Raw genomic sequence first — 21,219 nt, forward strand, 5'->3', positions numbered from 1 at the left:
AAGCAGTGCTATGATCCTGGGAGATAAGCAGAATTTATTGTTGCTATTTTGTGGAGAAGAAAATTGAGGCTTAGAGGGTAGGTGTGCCTTGTTCAAGGCTGTATATCTACTAAATGATCTTGTGATTGTCAATGCCATGTTCTTCCTTTATACCTTGACTTCTCTCTACTCCATCTCCTTAATCATTCCAATAATGAATCAGTCATACTTTAAAACTATGAATTTTCAGTTGTTTCTGTATATCAGCCTGAAATCTTTCCAAATAATTAACTTTGATCTTCACTGTCCTTAGGGTATAGGAAAGGGGAGATGTTGGTCAAAGGATACACAGTTCCAGTTAGGACAAATAAATTTTAAAGATCTATTCCACAGTAAGGTGACCCTGGTTAGACAGGTACTGTATATTTCAGAATTGTCAGAAGAATAGATTCTAAATAATAACACCAAAACAACAACAACACCACCACCACCAAAACAACAACAGCATGCTATAGAGGTGAGGTGATGGATATATTAATCAGCCTTATTTAATTAGCTTGATTTAATCATTATTCTTTCTTTTTTTTCTGTGGTACTAGGGATCAAACCCAGAGCATTGTGCATGCTAGGCAAGTGCTCTCCCACTGAACTTAATCCCCAGCTTCCCCCTTTAAAAAATTTTTTCTAAAGTTGTGAGTGTACACAATACTTGATTTATTTATTTTTATGTGGTCCTGAGGATCAAACCAAGTGCCTTACACATGCAAGGCAAGTGCTCTACCACTGAGCTACAGCCCCAGCCCAATCCCTAGCCTTTTGATGTAATCTTTCTACAATGTATGTACATATCAAAAGATCATACCATACCCACAATGATATATAAAATTGACAATTAAATGTTGTTTCTTAAAAATTCCAACTTAAACTTTAGAAAATAATTTCTTAAACAAAATGAAAAATATACAAACTACCCTTGTTAGAAAGTTTTTTCCCTTTAGTTATATTGCCATCATGTCAAATTAGAGCTTCACTTATAGATCTACTAAGAATGCTGTATTACTATTATTATTATTATTTATTGGCACAGGGGATTGAACACAGGAGCACTTTGCCACTGAGCTACATCCCCAGCCTTTTCTTATTTTTGCTTTTGAGTCAGGGTCTAAGTTGCTTAGGGTCTTGCCAAATTGCCAAGGCTGGCCTAGAACTTGTGATCCTCCTATCTCAGCCTCTTGAGTCACTAGGATTACACAAGTGTGCCACCTGCTTGACTGTAGCATTCTTTTAAATCTCTTGTTATTTAGTTTCTTTTGGATGTTGTAAATATTATGTAAACGTTTTGCCAAATGACTTTAGCCTATAAACTCAAGTGTACTGTAGTCAAATAATACAGGATCATTTTTCCTCACAACAAAACTTTTGAAAACAAAACAACAGATAAAGATAACAAATATTGACAAGGTTGTGTAGAGAAGGGAACACTTGCACACAGTTGGTAGAAATGGAAATTAGTAAAGCCATTATGTAAAACTATATGGAAATTACTTAGAAAATTAAAAATACAAGTATCATAAGATCCAGCAATTCCGGGCTGGGGATGTGGCTCAAGTGGCAGCGCGCTTGCCTGGCATGCATGCGGCCCTGGTTCGATCCTCAGCACCACATACCAACAAAGATGTTGTGTCTGCCGAGAACTAAAAAATAAATATTAAAAAAAAAAAAGATCCAGCAATTCCACTATTGAGTATAAAAGGAAATGGGATCAGTGTAAGACATCTGCATTCCATGTTTATTGCAGCACTATTGGCAATAGCCAAGAAATGAAAGCATTGACTAATGAGTGTCCGTCAACTAACAGATGAAAAAAGAAAATGTACACAACAGAATATTGTTCAGCCATAAAAAAAAGATTGAACTCCTGTCATTTATGGTAATACAGGTAGAACTGGAGATCATTATGTTGAGTAAAATAAACCTGGTACAGAAAGATATAGAAGTTGAGAGAAGAATGGTGGTTACCAGAGTTCTGGAGAGAGTAAAGGTATGGGGTTGGGGGAAAGGTTGATCAATCAGTGCTAAAGTTAGAATAGGAGCAAGAATTCTTGGTGTGCTATTGCACAGTAGGGTGTATATAAATGATAATGCACTGTTCATCTTAAAAAGCAAGAAGAAATGATTTTGAAAGTTTATACCATTAAAAAAATAGTGAATGTTTGAGGAGATATGTTTAACCTGATTTAAACATTACACAATATATATATTTATCAAAACATGACATGCCCATTAATACGTATAATTTTTGTTTTTATGTATCCATTAAATAAATTTGGAAAAATTAGAAAAAAGAAGAAAAGAAAGAAAATTGAGAGAGTGCTGAGCTGCAGACTTTAATTGAATATATGTTATCAAGCAAGTAATTTTACCTTAAGGCCTCACATTGTCCATCTGCTAAATGGTACTAATATCAGCTATCTTGTTACCTCCCAAAGATGACAGAAGAAGAGTGAGATAACTCTATGAATGTATTTTACACTTGAGAGAAATTTCACAGTTTTTTTCAGTAAATAAATATATTGCAGTCTAATGGTGGATGCATGTGGTGAAGAAATAATGGGAGGGAATGAGAAGAACTAAACAGGGAAAGGTGATGGTGTGAAATTGTGAAAGAGTATGTACGCCTTTGTAAGGTGTTTGAACTTCTGTAAGCCATTATAATCACTGGAGGCTTTAAAGCAGGAAATAGATATAATCAAATCTGTATTTTAGAAAAATGACTCAAGAGACACTGGGGAGGATGGATTGGGTGGGATAGGCAAGGCTGGGGGTAGTGAGATGAATTAGAAAGCCATAAATCTAATCTGATCGGTGAATATTTGGGCTGCTGGTATGGGAGAGAGGAAAAGAACAGATTTGAGAAAGTTTAAAGTAAGAATCAATACTGTGACCAACTAGATATTAGTTGTATTCCACTCCACAACGTTCTGGTTCTTTGGATAATTTAGGAATATTAGAAAATCTCATATAACCATCTATGGTGATATAAAACATCCGAGGGAAATGGAACAAGCTCATCAGATTTAACTTCAACATGTATTTTCCCAGTTAGAGGTTTAATTTTGAGAACAAAGGTTTTAAGATATAGGTAGTTCAATGGCATTAAAATTTTTTCTTTTAGCTTTTTTTTGTGTGTGTGCTGGGGACTGAACCCAGGGCCTTATGCATGCCAGGTAAATGTTTTACCACTGGGCCACATTCCTAAGCCCCATAGCTCTGCTTTAAAAAAAAAAAAATTTCAAACTTCATCTAATATGAATTGAAAATCAATCCCATTGCAATATTAGAGGCATATGAAGGCTGCTGAGCTACAAAATATTTTGAAATATTGGTGCTTGGTGTTGCCATTTATTTCATTTACTAGGTGGTCTCTAATGTTGATTTTCTAATTCTTTTTGTTATATGACTGATTTTAAAGTAGAACTCTATAGCCTACTAGCAGATGTTTAAAAGGAGCCAAAAATCTAAAAAACAATGGCCACGAGAAGAAAACTTGGGCTTTAGTGTCAGTTCAGCTATTATAATTAATCCTGTTTGTTTTTTTTTTTTTTGAGGGGGGTAGTATAGAAGAGTGAAGCCATGGGTGTATTCTACCAAGGAGCTACAACTCCATCGCTTTTCTTTTTTTGAGACAGGGTCTTGCTAAGTTCTTACAGCCTCTCTAAGTTGCTAAGGCTTATCTTGAACTTTACACCCTCCTGTTTCAGTCTCCAGAGTTGCTGAGATTACAGGTGTGTACTGCTATGCCTGTTTACTGTTGTGACTTAAGGGCTTAATTTTACCTTGCTTTGATCCCACATCTATAAAATGATAGCATTGGCTTTGATAATTTTGAAATCCTTTTCATAAATTCTTAATTTTAGGTTAAAGGCATTTGGATATTTTAAATACAAATATCCATCATTATTCTAGAATAAAGAATTCACTGTTGTCATTAAAAAAACAAACAAAAAAACCTATCAGTCCTTCATAGTTATTCTCTCTACACACGATAATTTTAGCAGATACTATTCATTATGCGATAGAAACATGGTATTTTACATTCACTTATCTTACCACAACTCTCTGAGACAGATATAATAATTTATCTTTCAAAGATGAAGAGAAAAAATTCAGAAAATCTAAGTAAATTGTCCAATGTTTATATTGCAGGCATGTGAAAGAGTGAGGTTCAGATTCAATCTAACTAACAGTGAAATTCTCACTTCTAACTCTGCTATTACATTTCCACTCACTGAATATCTCTCTCTCTGCAAGGCTCGTCACATTTGCTTCCTTTGTAATGCCTTCCCTTGTCATTGCAGAATTTGGTTCTTTGTCAAAACAAGGCTTTCTAGGAGAATTAATCTGCAATTAATAAGAAATAGTGAAAGGTTTTTCTCTACCTTTTAGGTAACTGGCTTAGACACAGATTTTGTATTTTATCAAGATGTCCTATATTTCATCTTGTCTTTAGCAGGTCTTTGATTATTTAAGAAAACTGAACCCTCTATATTAAAATTAAGGGTTTTTTTTTCTACAATTACGTAACTTTCTGTATTTGTCTTCTGAAGTTTTAAAATTATTACTCTAGTTAAATAAATCACAATGATCTCACAGTGATCTGTTATCCTCTTTAATCAAGAGTTTTAGACCTTTGATTCTTTGGACAAACTGACCTAAATCAAATTCAAACTTATATCTTTTTGTCTTTGAACTAACTTCAGGACATGCCAGAGGGCCCTAGAATCAGTAAAAGAATCTGTAAAAGAGATTGTTCTCAGGCTTATTTGGTAAATTACTTTGATATGTTAATTATATGGGAAGCACTGTCAAATAAGAAATGATATTTACTCTTGGAGTTGTATTTATATGAATATATTATTATTGTGTTTTAAAACTGTATGAAATTCCTAGAAATCAGATATTTGAAAATGTTATATGCCCTAGAAATAACCAAATTTCCTTGTAAGTTGCATCGTTATTACAAGGAATTCTCATCATATCTTTAACCATAGCCATTTTAAGTATTGTTGTTTGCAGTTAGTTGCTTCATTATGATTCTTTCTGAAAGCTTTTTGCAAGTGACAATAATCCTAAAGAACTATGTCTTTAAGGAGATTCACGGAAAGGACTCTGACCAATACAGGTTTATGACAACTTTAAGATTCTACCATTGGACTGGATAAGAATTTCCAGAATTTTAAAGAAGAAACTAACGGGTTTGTGAAAGTGCTAACCTTACAAAATAGAAGGATTAATTACATGAGACTTAATGAATTGATGAGGAATTAATGGGGTTTTACAGCCCATTTTTATTTGCAACATTGCTGGTTCTTTTATTAATACTCAGTTTTCCAATTAAAAAAAAATTTCTTTACTTTCCCTTGAGCTATTTGAAACTATAGCAATTTGGGACAAAGTATACTTTGTGAATGGGATTAAAATGTTAATTTCCTCCTTACCTGATCCCTCCAGAATTTAGAAACAGTTTGTATTCTTATGGTAATGTAATTATTTATAAGTTCAACAATAATCTACTCTCTATATCAGGGTACAACTGGAAATACTGATTATATTACCAAGGCTTTGACTGGCACATTGTATTTGAGAGCGAGCAATGAATGAATCTACAGGCACAGCACACATTCTGAAGTTTGTCTTGGTTTGAATTCCTAGCCCCAAGAAATTTAAAAAACTTCAATCTGAGATTTCTTATCAAAAGTTCTAGCAAAGCAAACTTTAAAAAGTTTGTGTGGTCAGTGCTATCCCCTGTGTGGTCAGTACTATCCCCACATTCATAAAAATAATCAGGCGAAGTTTGCTGAGGACACAAATTGGTCTTACTTAGATTTTGTTTGGTAAAAACTGGGGTGACCATAGATAAAAATTATGCTTTATAAGAAAAACCATAGTACATCTGCTTGTATAGTACATCTATAAACCTATAAGCTATAGTACTCCCAATTGTAGCCCTGTTCACAGTTTATCTACCTATAGAATGAACTGGATCCTGAATTCTAGTTTCTTCCAACATGTAGTTAATACTCTAAGAACAAGAACTTCTCTGTTCCTGAAGCTCTATAAGCTGAAGCTGGACAACTCTGCATAAATTTCAAGGAACATGTCTCATGCTTGTTGAGTGGGTCAAACAAAGAGTTTGTCAAATCACCTTCCTATGAACCAAAAACATTCTAACTGCTAAGCAGGATGAGAAATTGATGATTTCGTGCTGAGTACAGCTTTACCCAAGATGTTGGAATAAGACCTGCCATAATAAGACTGCTTATCTCAGTTTTTCCTTGCTTCTACCTACCTTTTTAACTTGGCATGATAAAATTGTAATTAGATTTCATAATTAATAACTTCTGTGGATAATCTGACAGTGTGTTGAATCTGTTATAGTAAACCCAACTTTTTACCTGATGTAAGGGATCCTTTGGTCCACCTAGTGGGTAACTTTAGCAACATTTCTAATGCAATTAATTTTCTTGTTCCAGTTGTACTAGTGGTTTTTTTTATAGTCAGACTTCTAGACTCTCTTGTGTTTGCTCTGTATTTTAATTTAACCCAACCATGAGATGCTAGATAACAGAACTGTGACCTTCTAACTGAATGGGGAGCAATTTGTAATGTTGTTGGGTAATGTAGACAGTTAAAAAAATGAATGATCAGGCTACTTGGTTAAAACAAACATTCTTCATCTGGCTTATTCTTTGATACATTCAATTTTAGATGTTTTATTTTGTGGGGACTCTTACTAGGGAGCATATTCTAAACTTTTGATATTATTCTCTTGATAGTCATAATAGTAGTCTCCCTGGTGTGCCATATCGTTTCTAAAGTTTAAAATGTTTGAATGTGGTCATCTGTCAAATATCAAATATCTCTTATAGGGTGGAATCACAAAAACTCAAAATAAAGAAATGCATGGTTATGAGGACACTATAATCTACGAATGATATATTGAGACCCAAAATCCAAAGTTGGTAACTATGTTATTTGGTGGTACTCTCATACCAGAAAGAGCTTACCCAAAAAGGGGGGTACTGGTAGTGGTTAAAAGTTATAAGAAGTCACTGCTTTGGACTGGTCCTTTTACTAGATTCCAAAAGACCAGAACAAACCAAAATAGAGTCAGTCATAATGAATGTTCCATAATAAAATTAAAACTTTAAGGAAGCAAAGAGATTCCAAAAAATATCATTTTTCCCCCTGAAAACAGGAGAGTCCAGACTGAGTCAGCATAAGACTCCTCTGCCTTCACCCTTACAAAAAAGTAAGTACTTATCTTACCTGATTATTACCTACTTCTCCCCAACCCCCCAATAGTCTTTTTGTTTCCACCTTACAAAACCCACTGTTCTACTATTGGCCAGTGGGAGCTCACATTCTATTTTTTGAATAGAGGTTGCTTGATTCATAATTCACAAAGTAAAGCCAATTAGATATATAGCTTAGTTTGTTACAACTTTCTTTTGATAGCACACAGGCCAATGGTTCTGGAGCTAACTTGTTATTCCTCATCCTCTTTCTTAGTACTTTCCAGTCCTTCTATACATAGAAAAAACTTACTTTCCATTTGTAGTGGAGCTCCTCAGAGATGTGAAAAAGAGTAGACAAAAGAAGAATAACAGAAGAGACAGGAAGAGGAAGAGTTGTGGAATACAGAAATAACAGAGGGAAAAGTAGAAAGAAGATGGAGTAGATAACAAAGGTGAAACATGATCTGAAAGAAGGGAAGGGGTTGGAAAGGAAGAAGGAAAGAAAAAGGAAGATAAGGTAGTGACACAGAAGAGGAAGGTTGGAGGATACTGATAACCTCAGTCTAAGTAAGATGGGTGACAAGTTTTTCTGGGAAAGGCCCTTGCCTGGGTCATTATAGGTCCAGAGAGGAACCACAGTGACTAGTGGTGAGGTCAATGCCATTACTTAGCTTTTAGGACTCACTCCTAGGGCAATTCCCAAGTAAGGCAAATTGGCTATGGTTTTTAACATGTGCAAAAGTAGAGCTTAATGACCCAAGCTTGGGAAGTAAATACTACTTCTCCTGGTAACTGTTATTAACATAATGGAAATAAACAAACAAAAAACACCCCCAAACAAATAGCTCAATACTCCTAGCAACTTGACAATAGGCTTTCCTAGGGAAGGCCTGTGCCTGCTATTATTCTGGTTATCCTATAGTGCTCAGTTCAGTGAAGTATAATACCCAGCAGACATTTAGTAAATAGTTGGACAGCTGGGAAATCTTAACATAAAGTATTGTTTTGGTAAGGGGGGGTGCAGGGGGCACTGAAGAACATTTAATAAGTCCTCTGGTGAGACATCAGCCTCTCCTTGGTGGAGAAAAGGCTGAAGACACAATAAGACTCCTACAGTTAAGTCTTAGAGTATTTGTTATTAAAGAGGCAAGGTCTTAAGATGTGCTTTTTAACAGTCTTTACTTTGGCTGTAATTTAAGATGACTTTTACAAATTAGATCCTAATCCTTGCAGACACAGATGGCTGTTACAGAATAGCCTTGCAAAAACACTAGTCATTTGACTTGAAAGAGCATTCAAAGAAGGATGAAGAGCCATTAACTCTTACCCCACCTCTGGGTCTGAGAGGCCTAAAAATTCCTGGGTGGGCTTTCTGACTTTAGGACTGGAATCTGGGTGGGTCTCATTTGTTGTGATTTGGAACAACCTCGGTCCTTCACTACGGAACTAGAGATTTAGGGGAGCCTGAGGTCACTAACATTTGACAACAGTTCCTGAATGCTTATATATGAGGTACCACAGCAGGAACTGCAGAGGATATAGATTTGAACATGATTTGGGCTGCCTCTGTAAATCATTATAGAACAACAGAACAAGCACTATGAGAGAGGAGTGCACAAACTACAATGGTATATTGGTGGGGAGCTTGGGAGAAGCCCATAGAAAGGTGACTTCTGAACTAGGCATTAAAAGATAAGTTCAGACAGGCCAGGGACATGGAGGCATGAGAATCTGTGTCATTAGTGAATAATGAGCAATCTCCTATTTCCTGCTGATAAAAATAAAAGAGGCAGGATATAAGAAAGGCACAAATGGAACAGACTGTAAATCTTTCAAAAAAACACTGTAAGGGGTCTGTTCTAGGCTAGTAGGGGCTATTAAAAAGTTTTAAGCAAGAGGAGAAATTATCAGAGTTGGGTTTTTGAAAAAATAACTGTGGCAGATGATTTCAGGTTGACCAAGGACCATAAAATGGACTTGTGATTAGTTTTGGGAGACTCCTGATTTCTCTGACAGGTGGTTTGGTTTTTTCCTTTGGGCAACAAAGGCAAACTTGATTTAAATTGGCCTTGGAATAGGGACCAAGGTAGAAATGGAGTCAGGAATGAAAGAGATGCTAGGAGAAGAGAATGTTAGCCACACTGAATAGTTTTCTTCAGCAATGTAAAACAAAGGATCAGTGATGAAAAGCCAAATCAGGAGTAGATTTTCTCTAAGACTACATGATGGGCTTTCTACTTAGGGCTTCTCCATAATGACATAACAGTCTGCATTGAAAAGGTTGAAAAGTTGGTTACTAGAACTCAAAGTAGGAAAGTGGCAAATGCAAGAATCCTCTGCATTTCATTTTAGTTTAAAGTAGCCCCCAAAATACCCACCATAATTGAACTTCTCCAGGGACCCCTACCATAATTAAGCTTCTTGTCAGCAAGATTTTACAGAGTGTCAATGGGATTTCACAGGATTTCAGCTGAAAGCTCATTGTGGTTTGAAGATTCCTTTTTTTTTTGTGAATGCCAGGTTTGCATACAAAAGGTGTGATAGACTCTATCTCAACAGTTTGCTGTGTAAAAGTTACTGATTCTGTTTTCCATGGTAAAAACTTGTGAAACCTCTGTCTGACCTAAGAATGTGGAACAAAAAGTAACTATTATGAACCCACCCACTGTAGTGTTACCATCTCACTGAGTATAAATCTAAAACAATTTCCAGACCTGGGGTCCAAAAGATTTTTGAGCCATTAGTCCCTCTAGTCAGCTGCAGCTTAAATAAACCTGCTTCCTAAAAATTCCTTGGATGTTCAGCCTCATGTATCCTACATCAAGTTCTCCTGCTTCTTTTCAAAAGCAACTTTTTAGTCTACATTTTTTTTACCATTTAAGAAGAGGTTGTTAACACTGAAGAGAAAATCTATCTTTAAAAAAAAATTTTCTCCCCCACCCATCTATAATCAGATTTAATTTTGTTTCAAATTAATTTTAAAGACCAGGAAGGTCCTTATTTCTTTCACTTTACTTCTTTTACTACCTTCATTTTACAGATAAGGCCTAGAAGGGGAGTGACTTAAAACCAATGAATAGGAAGGATTCATTTAGGTCTTAAGTTAGTCAGCTCTTCAAGATGAGATGTTCATTGCAGAATATAAAGCAAAGAGAAACAGGCTGATCTTGAACCCCCTGATAATGGCTTTTTTCTAAATATTCAGACACTGAGGGGCTGAGGTTGTGGCTCAGTGGTAGAGTTGCTTGTCTAGCATGTGTGGGGCCCTGGGTTCAATCTTCAGCACCACATAAAAACAAATAAAGGTATTGTGCCCAACTACAACTAAAATAAATAAATAAATAAACAAATACTCAGTTACTGAGAGTTCAATTTCAGTGACAGAATTTAACCCATTTTGCCCCATTGTTCCAGATGTAGAACTATAAAAGAATTAGATAATTATATTATGATGGAATAATTATAATATTAATAGATATAATCACATATAAAAGCTCTAAATTATGATTCAAACACTTTAAAAAAATTTTTTAGAGTTGTAGATGGACAGAATGCCTTTATTTTATTTGTTATGCGGTGCTGAGGATGGAACCCAGTGCCTCACATGTGTTAGGCAAGCACTCTGCAACTAAGCAACAACCCTAGCCCTACAAACTATTTTAATGCAACTGTGTCAATATTCTCAGAATTGAAAATTTGGGACTTAATAGGTTAAGGTACTTTCTTACCTGACTGTGTGGTAAGAGCATGTGCATTCCTTATCTTGTACATGTTTGTGTGCTTTATATATGAATAAGGGGGAAAAGGCTCAGAGTAGTAGAAAGGGCACTGAGAAAAGGACCAATGGCTACAACCACCTGGAGTCCACAATACCCTCCTGGACTCAGATGTAAGCAGAATACTCATTCCACCCAGAGGGGATTTATGGCGGGCTGATAGAGTTATATATATACCACTCATTTCTGATTCTGTCCTGCAAATCTAATAGTCAATATGAGGGACCCGGATAAGTCTTAACCAAATACTTAGTTTTGGTATGTTAGATGAAGTCCAGGTTACTAGACTTAGATGATAATGGAATCATAGAACATTAAACTATGTCTTATAGTTGAGCTAGTCCAATTCCATGTAAAGCAGAAACACTAGGAATGGATCCCTCTCCATAAATACATATCTGTATTGTGGAAAAGAGAACTAATTGTCCATAAATACATATCTGTATTGTGGAAAAGAGAACTAATTGTTATCTCCAAAGATAGAAAAACTTCTTTACAACACAAGATATTCCTTTCTTAGAAAGTGCCCAAATGTATCTCCTTGTAACTTTCAACAAATTGATCCCAGTTCTACCCTAAAGCCTGAAAAAGTAAGATACCTCTTTTATATGGCAAGCCTTCAAGTAGTTGAAGTAGTTGAAGACAACAACAATGTCTTCCATGCCCTTTCCTTCTCTAGAGGATATATTCCTCAGATGACATGATTTTCAGTTCTTTCTGCTTCCTACCAGCCCTGCTCTGCATTCTGGAAGCTTCATTTTGTCCATTGTTTCATATTTTAAGGTTTTCTTGAATCTTATTATTCATTATCCACAAATCAGAGAAAGTCTTTGTATAGGATGTCGATATATATAGTAAGTAATAAAGAACTAAATAAAGAGCCTCTTGGTTTCCACCAGGGAGATAGCAATCAACATTTTCTGGACATAACCATTTATTCAGTAATGAATACATCTAACTGTAGATCTCTCTCTCTCTACCTTGTCCATGAATACTATGAAACATTACCAAATACTTTTGTTGAAATACAGATACACAGTAAACATGGTCATCATACTTGTCTTTCCAGGCTAGTAAAACTATCAAAGTAAAACTATGGTGCATGCTTGTAATCCTAGTGAATTGGGAGGCTCAACCATGAGAATTGCAAGTTTGAGGTCAGCCTCATCACCTTAGTGAGATCGCATTTCAAAATAAAAAATAAAAAGGACTGTAGATGTAGCTCAGTGGTAAAGCCCCCTCAGTTCAATCTCTAGTACTGCAAACAAAACAAAAATCCCTCAAATCACAAAATACTCTTTGAACCAAAACTTTGATCCTGATCGAACAATTAGGCTGTTAAGCACACAATTTTTAGGTATACTCTGAGGCAAAAAATAAAAGAAAAGCCTATATGAGTGGTGGAATAGGGGAAAAAGCTAGATAGTAAAGAAAAGAATTTCTTACATGGGTTCCTGGCTGTGTTTGCTGGCCTGGTAAGCCTTACCTTCTTCAAAAGATGAGGAGAGAATGATGTGCAGAATAAAGAGACTTTGGGTGTCTTTTAGAAGACTACCATTTGATCTTTTTTTGGACTACTTTTCCTAGCCACAATGATGGGATCTCCTATGTGAACACACTGCCTATGATGAGAAAGGCAACTTACATCTCTCCTAGGAAAGGTGCTCAGTAACTTGAATTCATCCCATGGAAATCCTTTAGAAGCAACGAAATCAAAGACAATCTGGAGCTTATTGCTGGCTAGGAAACGCCGCTCTAGGAACTCGCCACTGGGGGTACGGATCCGCAGTTTGCTCACAGGCTCAGCATTTTCTTCCTTTGGTTCTGGAGGCAGGGCTTGCTCTAAGGAGAGTCTGATGGCCTAAGTAGAGAAAAAAAAAAACAGGTGTTAAAATGTAAGATAGATGGGCTGTAGGGAGTGGGAGAGACTAGAACACAGCTGCTACTTTCTAGGAACTCATCAAAAAGTTACTGCTCCATTTATTAAGCAACACTAATGCTTGAACAATAAAATCAGGTGTTTTTAAATTTTCTTAATATTAATAAAGACAATTCATTAAACTATATCCCGCATTGAAGACACGTTTTATTAAACCAATAGGTACCTACTTCAAAAATAAGGGCTTTCCCCCTCCCCCCTCTAAACTGAAGAACTCAGACATTTGTGATTGAGGAAACAGATATCAAATACCCAGATGCTTTTTAGGGTATAAATGAGGGTATTAGAAGCATTCACAAAAGACACACATGTGCATGCACACACACATTCATATTTATGAAAACTCATTGACTAATTAGAAACAATCAAAGAATCAACAAAATATTGGAATGTGTGTGTGTGTGTGTGTGTGCGCGCGCGCACACACATACACATTTTTTTGGTACCAGGGAACGAACCCAGAGGCGCTTTACCATGGAACTACATTCCCAGCCCTTTTTATTTTTTATTTTATTTTAAAGAGAGAGACAGAGAGAGAGAGAGAGAGAAATTTTAATATTTATTTATTTATTTTTTAGTTTTCAGCGGACACAACATCTTTTGTTTGTATGTGGTGCTGAGGATCGAACCCGGAGGTGCTGAGACAGGAGGATCGAGAGTTCACACACACACACACACACACACACACACAAATAAAAGTAAAAAGTTTAAAAAAAAAAAGTAAATTAAGAATTAGATTAAAAGGTTGGGAAAAGTTCCTCCAAAAATAAACAAGTGGCTAAGTACCCCTGAGTTCAGCCCCTAGCACCAAAATGTACAAATGAATGAATAAATAAATAAATAAATAAACAAGTGGAAGAAAAATTTAGAATAATTATAAAAGTATAAAGGAATGAGTTAGAAAAAAAAACTAGTCAGTAAATAAATTGGTTCTTTGGAGAAAATAAATATATGCAAATACAAAGAAATGAAAAAAATGTAATGCATAGAAAGTGGAAGAAGCAGGATGGATAAGGATACATAGTTTCCTGAATATGTCTTTTTATATTTTTTTTACTTATATAAATGTATTTTCTGTTAAAACATCTAAAATAACCAACAGAAAAACAGTTTGCACAGATATGAGTATGATAAGAAATTATTTAATTTCTGTATCACTTAATTTGACTGATTCTAATATTAAAATATTTTCTTAAAAAGCAGTAAAAACTTCTGCAATGTGCAGAGAAAGCTAATCTCTTCCATGCTTCAGAGGTCATTTTCCTACTAATAGGCACTAATACCACTGACCTTAGAGGGGATTACAGAGATGGGAATTATAAACATGATATATGTAAAATTCTTAGCGCAGTATCTGTTATGGTTTGGTATGTGGGCCCTCCAAAGCTCCTTTGTCAATGCAGGAATTTCCAGAGGTGAAATGATTAGATTATGAGAGCTGTAACCTAATCAGCCCATTCTAATTTGAAAGGACTACTGGGGTAGCTGGAGGAGTAGGTCACTTCAGCCCAGCATTCAAAACCAGTCCCTGCAACACAGACAACCAGTCCCTGCAACACAGCGAGATCCCACTTCAAATAAATAAATAAATAAAACCAAAAAGTTAAAAAAGGAAAGAAAAAGAAGTAAATTAAGAGTTAGACCAAAAAGGCTGGGAAAAATTCTTCCCCAGAAAAAACAAGTAGAAGAAAAATTGAGAACAAAGTCATTATAAAAGCATATCCTGAGTTAGAAAAAAAAAGAGAAATTTCGTATTTGAGAAAACATATTTATTAATTAGAAATAACTGAAGAATCTGCAAAATACTGGAATAAAAAATATATAAATATGAATGTATATGTATTGGAGATTAAACCCATGAGTAGAGGATTGATGGGGGGTGTTCTGTGAGGGATTGTATTAGGTCTCTCTGGCTTCTCCCTGATTCCACCCTCACTCTCAGCTTCCTGGCTAGCATAAGCTAAGCAGCTTTTCTCCACTGTGCCCTTTTGCCATGAAGTTTTATCTCACCTCAGGCCCATTCCAATGGAACCAGCAGACCATAGACTGAAACCCTGAAACCATCAGCCAAAATAGACTTTTGCTTTTCTAAGTTGTTCTTGCCAGATATTTTGCCCACAGTTAATGAAAAGTTGACTAACAGCATTTGACACAACAGGCTTTAATGAATGGTTGTTTATTATTATGAGATAAGATATATACAGAATATCACACCAGGAAGGGGCTACACTGGCCAAACAGTCCTATGCGCTCTCTCTCTCTTTTTTTAAATGGGGATAATTGAAGCCCAGAAGATTAAGAAATATAATTTAAAAATTAAAAGGACAGTTAGTTAAACCAGTCATTTCTGCCATTTTTTTTGTTTGATAGTATGAAAGGAAATTTATCTAATATTGGTATTTTGAGTCACAATGAGTTTCAAGTGAGTATTTCAAATATTAATCTACTTAAGTAACACTGTCATATATTAATAACCAAATTTTGATATATATACATGCATATATACTAAATATACATATATATGAATATATACATAAATGTGTATATATTAAAATTAAATGTCAGTTGTAACATGTCTACTATAGCATTCACTATATTACACTATTCTTGTCTAATGTTTAGCTTTCCCATTGACCTGCAGCTCTGTTATTGCATGGGAGTATGTCTTCATATTTTAAGAAGCACATAGCATAGCACAAAGTAAGTGTTTAGTATATATTTGGTAATGGAGGGAATAATTAACATGCTAATTCAAATAAGGCATGTAAAACTGCTTTGTATGGTGACAGGCACATGACAGGTGTTTGTTTAATAAATGTGTAAAGAATCTGAAATCTCATGGCTTCTACTTCTAGTAACAAAGAAGTCAACATCCTGATTCTCTTTTTTCTGATGTCTGACTCCTTCTAGCATCAATAGCATTAACATATGTGTCCCTTAAGGGTGAACCATGAGTCTCTTATAGGAGGATTAGTCATATACATTTTCTATACTATTAGTGGGGTCATCTATCAGTACCACTACTGTTTCTTTGAGATTAAAAATCATTTTTCCTGCTTATAAGAGTAATACATATTCACTGAAAAACAAAGATTAAATAGGGAAAACATTAAAAGTAACCTAGATTTTCTAAAGTCACCATCAATAAGTAATCATTCTCATCATTTAAGTATTTATACCCATTAACTTAAACAATAATTTTAACCATTTTTAAGTGTACAATTCAGTGGCACTAAGTACATTCATGCAACCATCACCACTAATTCCAAATGAATGTACTTTTTTATCACCTCATCATTGCAGTACTGGAATTGAACCCAGGGCCCTACATATGCTAGGCAAGTGTTCTAACACTGAGCTACTTCCCCAGCTCTTTCTATTTTATCTTGAGATAGTATCTTACTCAATTGCCATGCAGCCCTCAAACTTGCAATTCTCCTGTCTTGGGCTCCCTAATAGCTTGGATAACAGTGCACCACTGCATCCAGCACCATTCATTCTTTTTTTAAACTTTTTATAAAATTTAAATGCATGTATTTTTGACCTTTTGCAAAATTTAAATCAATATTATATTAATCTTTTTATTTTTTTGTTCAAAGGTACATATTTTGTAATTGTTTTAAAATTTTATTAAAGTATAACATATTTGAGAAAAAGTACCCAAATCTTAAGTGTAGAACTTGAAAAAAATTCAGAAAGTCCACATACCTGTAAAACTAGCACTGTGATCAAGTATCTCAAAAACATGCCTCCTTTCTGGGTGCTAAATCTCCTCAAAGTCAATCACTATCCTGACTTTTAACAGTGAGGTTTTAAAAAACCCTAGTTCAATCCAGTGGTATGTTTAGGAACATAGGCTTTAAGGTATGAAAGAACAGAACCAAAATACTAGCCACTAGACAAATGACAGTCTGTATGACCTTCGGTCATACAGAAACAAGGTCAATAACAACTTTCTTACAAAGTCCTATAAAATAGAGTAATAATTTAAAACACAAAGTGCTGACACATGGTCAGCATTCAGTGACAAATTCTCAGTATCAACCTCATGCTGTATGCTACATTAACAACAACAAAGCACAGTGGTTGGTCTTGTTGCCATTATGATTATTACTTTGTACCTACTTTAAACCAGAACTCTAATTTGGTATTTCCTGATTTCCCCTCCTGCCCTCCCTTTAATCCACCTGTCTGCTTGCTTTCTATTTTGACATTTCCCTACACAATATTAACAACAAATGCTACATTATTGTCTGAATTCAACCAATTATACTATAGAAGAATAAACAACAGTAGCTCATTACTCCATTCATAGGGCAGACAATATCTGCTCCTCAGTTTACACAGTCTCCAGGGCTTTTCCCCAGAATGTAAAACAGACCTTGGATATCCCACACTATATGGAAAACAATGAAGATTTATTAGGTAAGTTAGCAACCTTGATATCTGAATACCCATCAGTTTTACTGGCAAAAAGAATAAAAATACACCAGTGGTCCAGTTCCAAACACTGGCTAAAAGGCCTCATGTAAGCAAACACTGTTGTAAAATAATGACATAAAGGACACATACACTCAAACAACAAAGTAAACATCATTGTTAAACTTCAATTTGGTTTGCTCAACAAATATAGTTTTTTATTTGCATTATTTTAGGTTTGAGATAAAATAAGGAAAATCTGCTATAAGAAAATATGAATTGATGTTGGACTTACTTGTTTCTACACAATTTCATTTTTTAAAAAGAAAAGATAATGTATACTTACACCAATCTCTTAAAATAAGAATCAAAGATTGGCTTGATTTACGTACACATAAACATGTATAAACACACACACCCACACCCACTATTCTCTTTGCTTCTACAGCTACATACCAAATAACAGTTTATAGACCCAGGTTAAATAGGCTAAAACTAACATTCATTAATTCCATGAATTCTTAGTGAGGACTTTCCTTGAGTTAGGCATTATTCTAGATGATGGGAAAATAGCAGTGAATGAAATAGATTAAAAAAAAATTCTGCTTAAATGGAGTTTATATTCTAGTAGGATGGGGAGAAAGACAACAAAAACACATATGGGAAAGACTCATCACAGTGATGAGTACTATGGGGGGAGAGCAGAGAACACTGGGAGAAGAGAAGTGGGTACACTTGTTAAATACTGTAAATCTCAGTAAGTAAAAAGACCTAAAGAGCCACATGGACATTTAGACCTAGTAGTGTAATAATAAGCAGAAATCACAAGTGCCAAAGCCTTGGTCCTGTTCCTAAATTGTTTGAAAAACAGCAGGACAGTCAATGTGGCTGGAATGGAATGAGTGAGGGGAGAGGAAGAGCTGTTGAAGTTAAAGAGGAAATACAGGAGTGGTTAGATTTTTATACGGCCCTGAGAAGGCTGCTCAATGATTTTTTTTTCCATTGTAAAATTAGGGAATAATTTACATATAGTTATTCTACAAGTCACATCCTCAGTCCTTTAAAAACAACAACAACATTTTCTTAAGAGACAGGGTCTCACAAAGTTGTCTTGCTAAATTACTGAGGCTAGCTTTGAGCTCATTATCCTTCTGCCTTAGTCTTTCAAACTGCTGGGATTAGAGGCTTGCCCCATAGTGTCTGGCTAACATAGTATCTTTTCTGATAGTTATATTATATGAATTGATGTTGGACTTACTTGTAAAAAACATTCCAAGGGCTTGACTGACTTATACATAACATAATGTGAGTTAAATAAATATCCACAGCAGTTGATTTAATGTTTGCATGTAGAATAAGATTGATAAATATCTGCTGAACGCTCACTGAACCAAAGAACTGAGAGTCAAAATTTTAGCTGAAACTTTCTTTACTTGCCCAAAATTTGGTGGCAAAAAAAAAAAAAAAAGTATTCAGGAAGGATTTCTTGGATGCTCTGTAGTTCATACATCTCACTACTTACTATCATTTGGGCCTTTACAAAGATGATTTTACTAAATTGTGCTCTGGCCTTATGATTTTATATTTTAAAAGGTATAAGCAGCTGTCAGACAGACTTGTTATTATAGCTATGGCTGGCAATACTATTCAAAGATCCTGAACAGACACCAACAAGAAACATTGCTTAGTGCTAGAAAAATCAAGAGATCTTCTAAGTTATCACACTTTAATATTACACACAAAGTAAAACTTCTCAACTATCATATTTTCCTTTGTGTTGGCCCAAGAGAAGTACAGAACAAATTTTGTGGCTAATATTGAATAAAGGTACAGACCCTATTATATGCATCTGGGGCCTGGGTTGGATTATCTATTGTCAACATTTAGTCTTACCATTCACTTTCACTTCCTTTCACTTCCTTTTAGCTTTTCTTTACCCTCACTTCTATACCTATTCTTCCTTTTTAAATCCCTTTGAATTGCATATATTTATATTTGTTACTTGAAACTGATTTTAGAAGGAATTAAAGTAAATATGTAAATGAGTAAAAGAGAGAAGATTTTTGCTGTAATTTCTTTGTTTTTCCTTTGAATTGCTTTAGAGCTTTTCCCTTATGGCTAAGAACCAGATAAAAAAAGCTTTCTACATTTTACTAACTACAATCCAAAAGTTACCATACAGCAAAATGAGGCTGATCACTTAGTAATTTCCCTGGGACTACAGTGCTTTGACTATTCAATACTTCATTTTTCTAAAGGACTTTGAAATACTGGAGATAATAAAAATAATAAAACCACTCTTGTTTCTCAATGTAATTATATGGATTAGGATTTCCAGTTAGAAGGGAGGCAGTGTTACTGTGAAAAGTCAGGTGACCTGGCTTCTGATCCAGATTATGTGTTTGACCACTTTGGTAATGACAGGCAAACCATATAATCTTTCTGAGTCTCATTTTTCTCAGAGGTTGCCCAATACCAGCTATTCCCTGGTACTGTAGTTTTATAGTAGACTAGTGTGCTGAAATATATTAACTGATATTCCATGAAAAAAAAAGAATCAAATAAATTTGGATAGACTGAACAAAATTAAGACCAATAGTTTCTTTTTTTAAAAAAAAATATTTTTTTCTAGTTGTGGATGGACCTTTATTTTACTTATTTATATGTGGTGCTGAGAGTAGAACTCAGTTCCTCACACATGCTAGGCAAGTGCTCTACCACTGAGCTATAACCCCAGTCCTCAAAAGTTTCTTAAGAGTTTCTTTCTTTTTTTTTTTTTAAAAGAGAGAGAGAGAGAGAGAGAGAGAGAGAGAGAGAGAGAGAGAGAGAGAAGAGAATTTTAATATTTTTATTTTTTAGTTTTCGGCAGACACAACATTTTTGTTTGTATGTGGTGCTGAGGATTGAACCCGGGCTGCATGCATGCCAGGCGAGTGCGCTACAGCTTGAGCTACATCCCCAGCCCCTCAAAAGTTTCTTAACGACAGGACTTACAACAACATTTAATTGTGACTCCTGAGTGAGGGATGGCAGAGTACACAGTATTATTCAAACTTGCACTAAATTTTGGAGCAATTTAGATTTTCAGGTTAGGGATGTTCAACCCATACAGAGTTTATGTAAGTCCATCAGAAGAAAGTACATATGTTACCAGGCTCTAAATTCAGAATGTAAAGTTAATTGTGTACTCTTGACATTTTAGCCAGTTAGTATACTTGAAGATATACTAGTAAGAGAGAGTGAGCATGTGTGAAACAGAGCACAAAGAAGCAGGAATCCTATTTTAAACCTATATTTCCTGGTATACAGCCTAAAAGGATAATGACCAATCTCTCCCTTATCTAAAATTGCATGAAACTCTACATATATAACTCCTACAGACACATATTATGATTTATGGCCTTGGACTGAAAATGTAGTGTGAGAAAGAGCTTGAGTTGTAGTCATAAAGACCTAGGTGTCTACATGTGTAATTCAATGAGCTTCAGTTTTCTCATTTTTTTGGAGAATTTCTAACTTTGTATTTGTTTTAATGGTTAATGAGTAACTGTATGCAAAGCAGCTTGCAGAGTTTGATACACAAAAGAGGCTCAACAAAATATTCTTAGCAATCAGAGCACAGAAACTAGGGTTTGTAGGCATGGCATCTTGTACATATGTGTTAAGTATTAAATAAGTTTTCATTTCCAAACAGTGACATTTCATCATCTTTTAAGACCAGGCTCAAATTACTCCTTCCATTTGTTGTCTAATTATCAAAGCTGTAAAGGATTTTTCTTATGCCCTTGAAATCCCCAGGTATTTTGCT

At 35.1% G+C, this 21,219-nt stretch overlaps 1 protein-coding gene across 5 annotated transcripts in view; it reads right to left on the reverse strand.

Moving 5' to 3' along the window:
* Faf1 (Fas associated factor 1) overlaps positions 1–21,219 on the reverse strand; it is a 384,137-nt gene that overhangs the window by 26,638 nt on the left and 336,280 nt on the right. For all 5 annotated transcript variants that reach the window (XM_078026234.1, XM_078026231.1, XM_078026233.1 and 2 more), the window contains one exon: positions 12,699–12,914. In XM_078026234.1, the coding sequence (XP_077882360.1) occupies positions 12,699–12,914 (216 nt within the window). The remainder of the gene's footprint in view (positions 1–12,698; positions 12,915–21,219) is intronic.

The sequence above is a fragment of the Ictidomys tridecemlineatus genome, chromosome 11, assembly GCF_052094955.1.
Source record: "Ictidomys tridecemlineatus isolate mIctTri1 chromosome 11, mIctTri1.hap1, whole genome shotgun sequence".
Lineage (NCBI taxonomy): Eukaryota > Metazoa > Chordata > Mammalia > Rodentia > Sciuridae > Ictidomys > Ictidomys tridecemlineatus.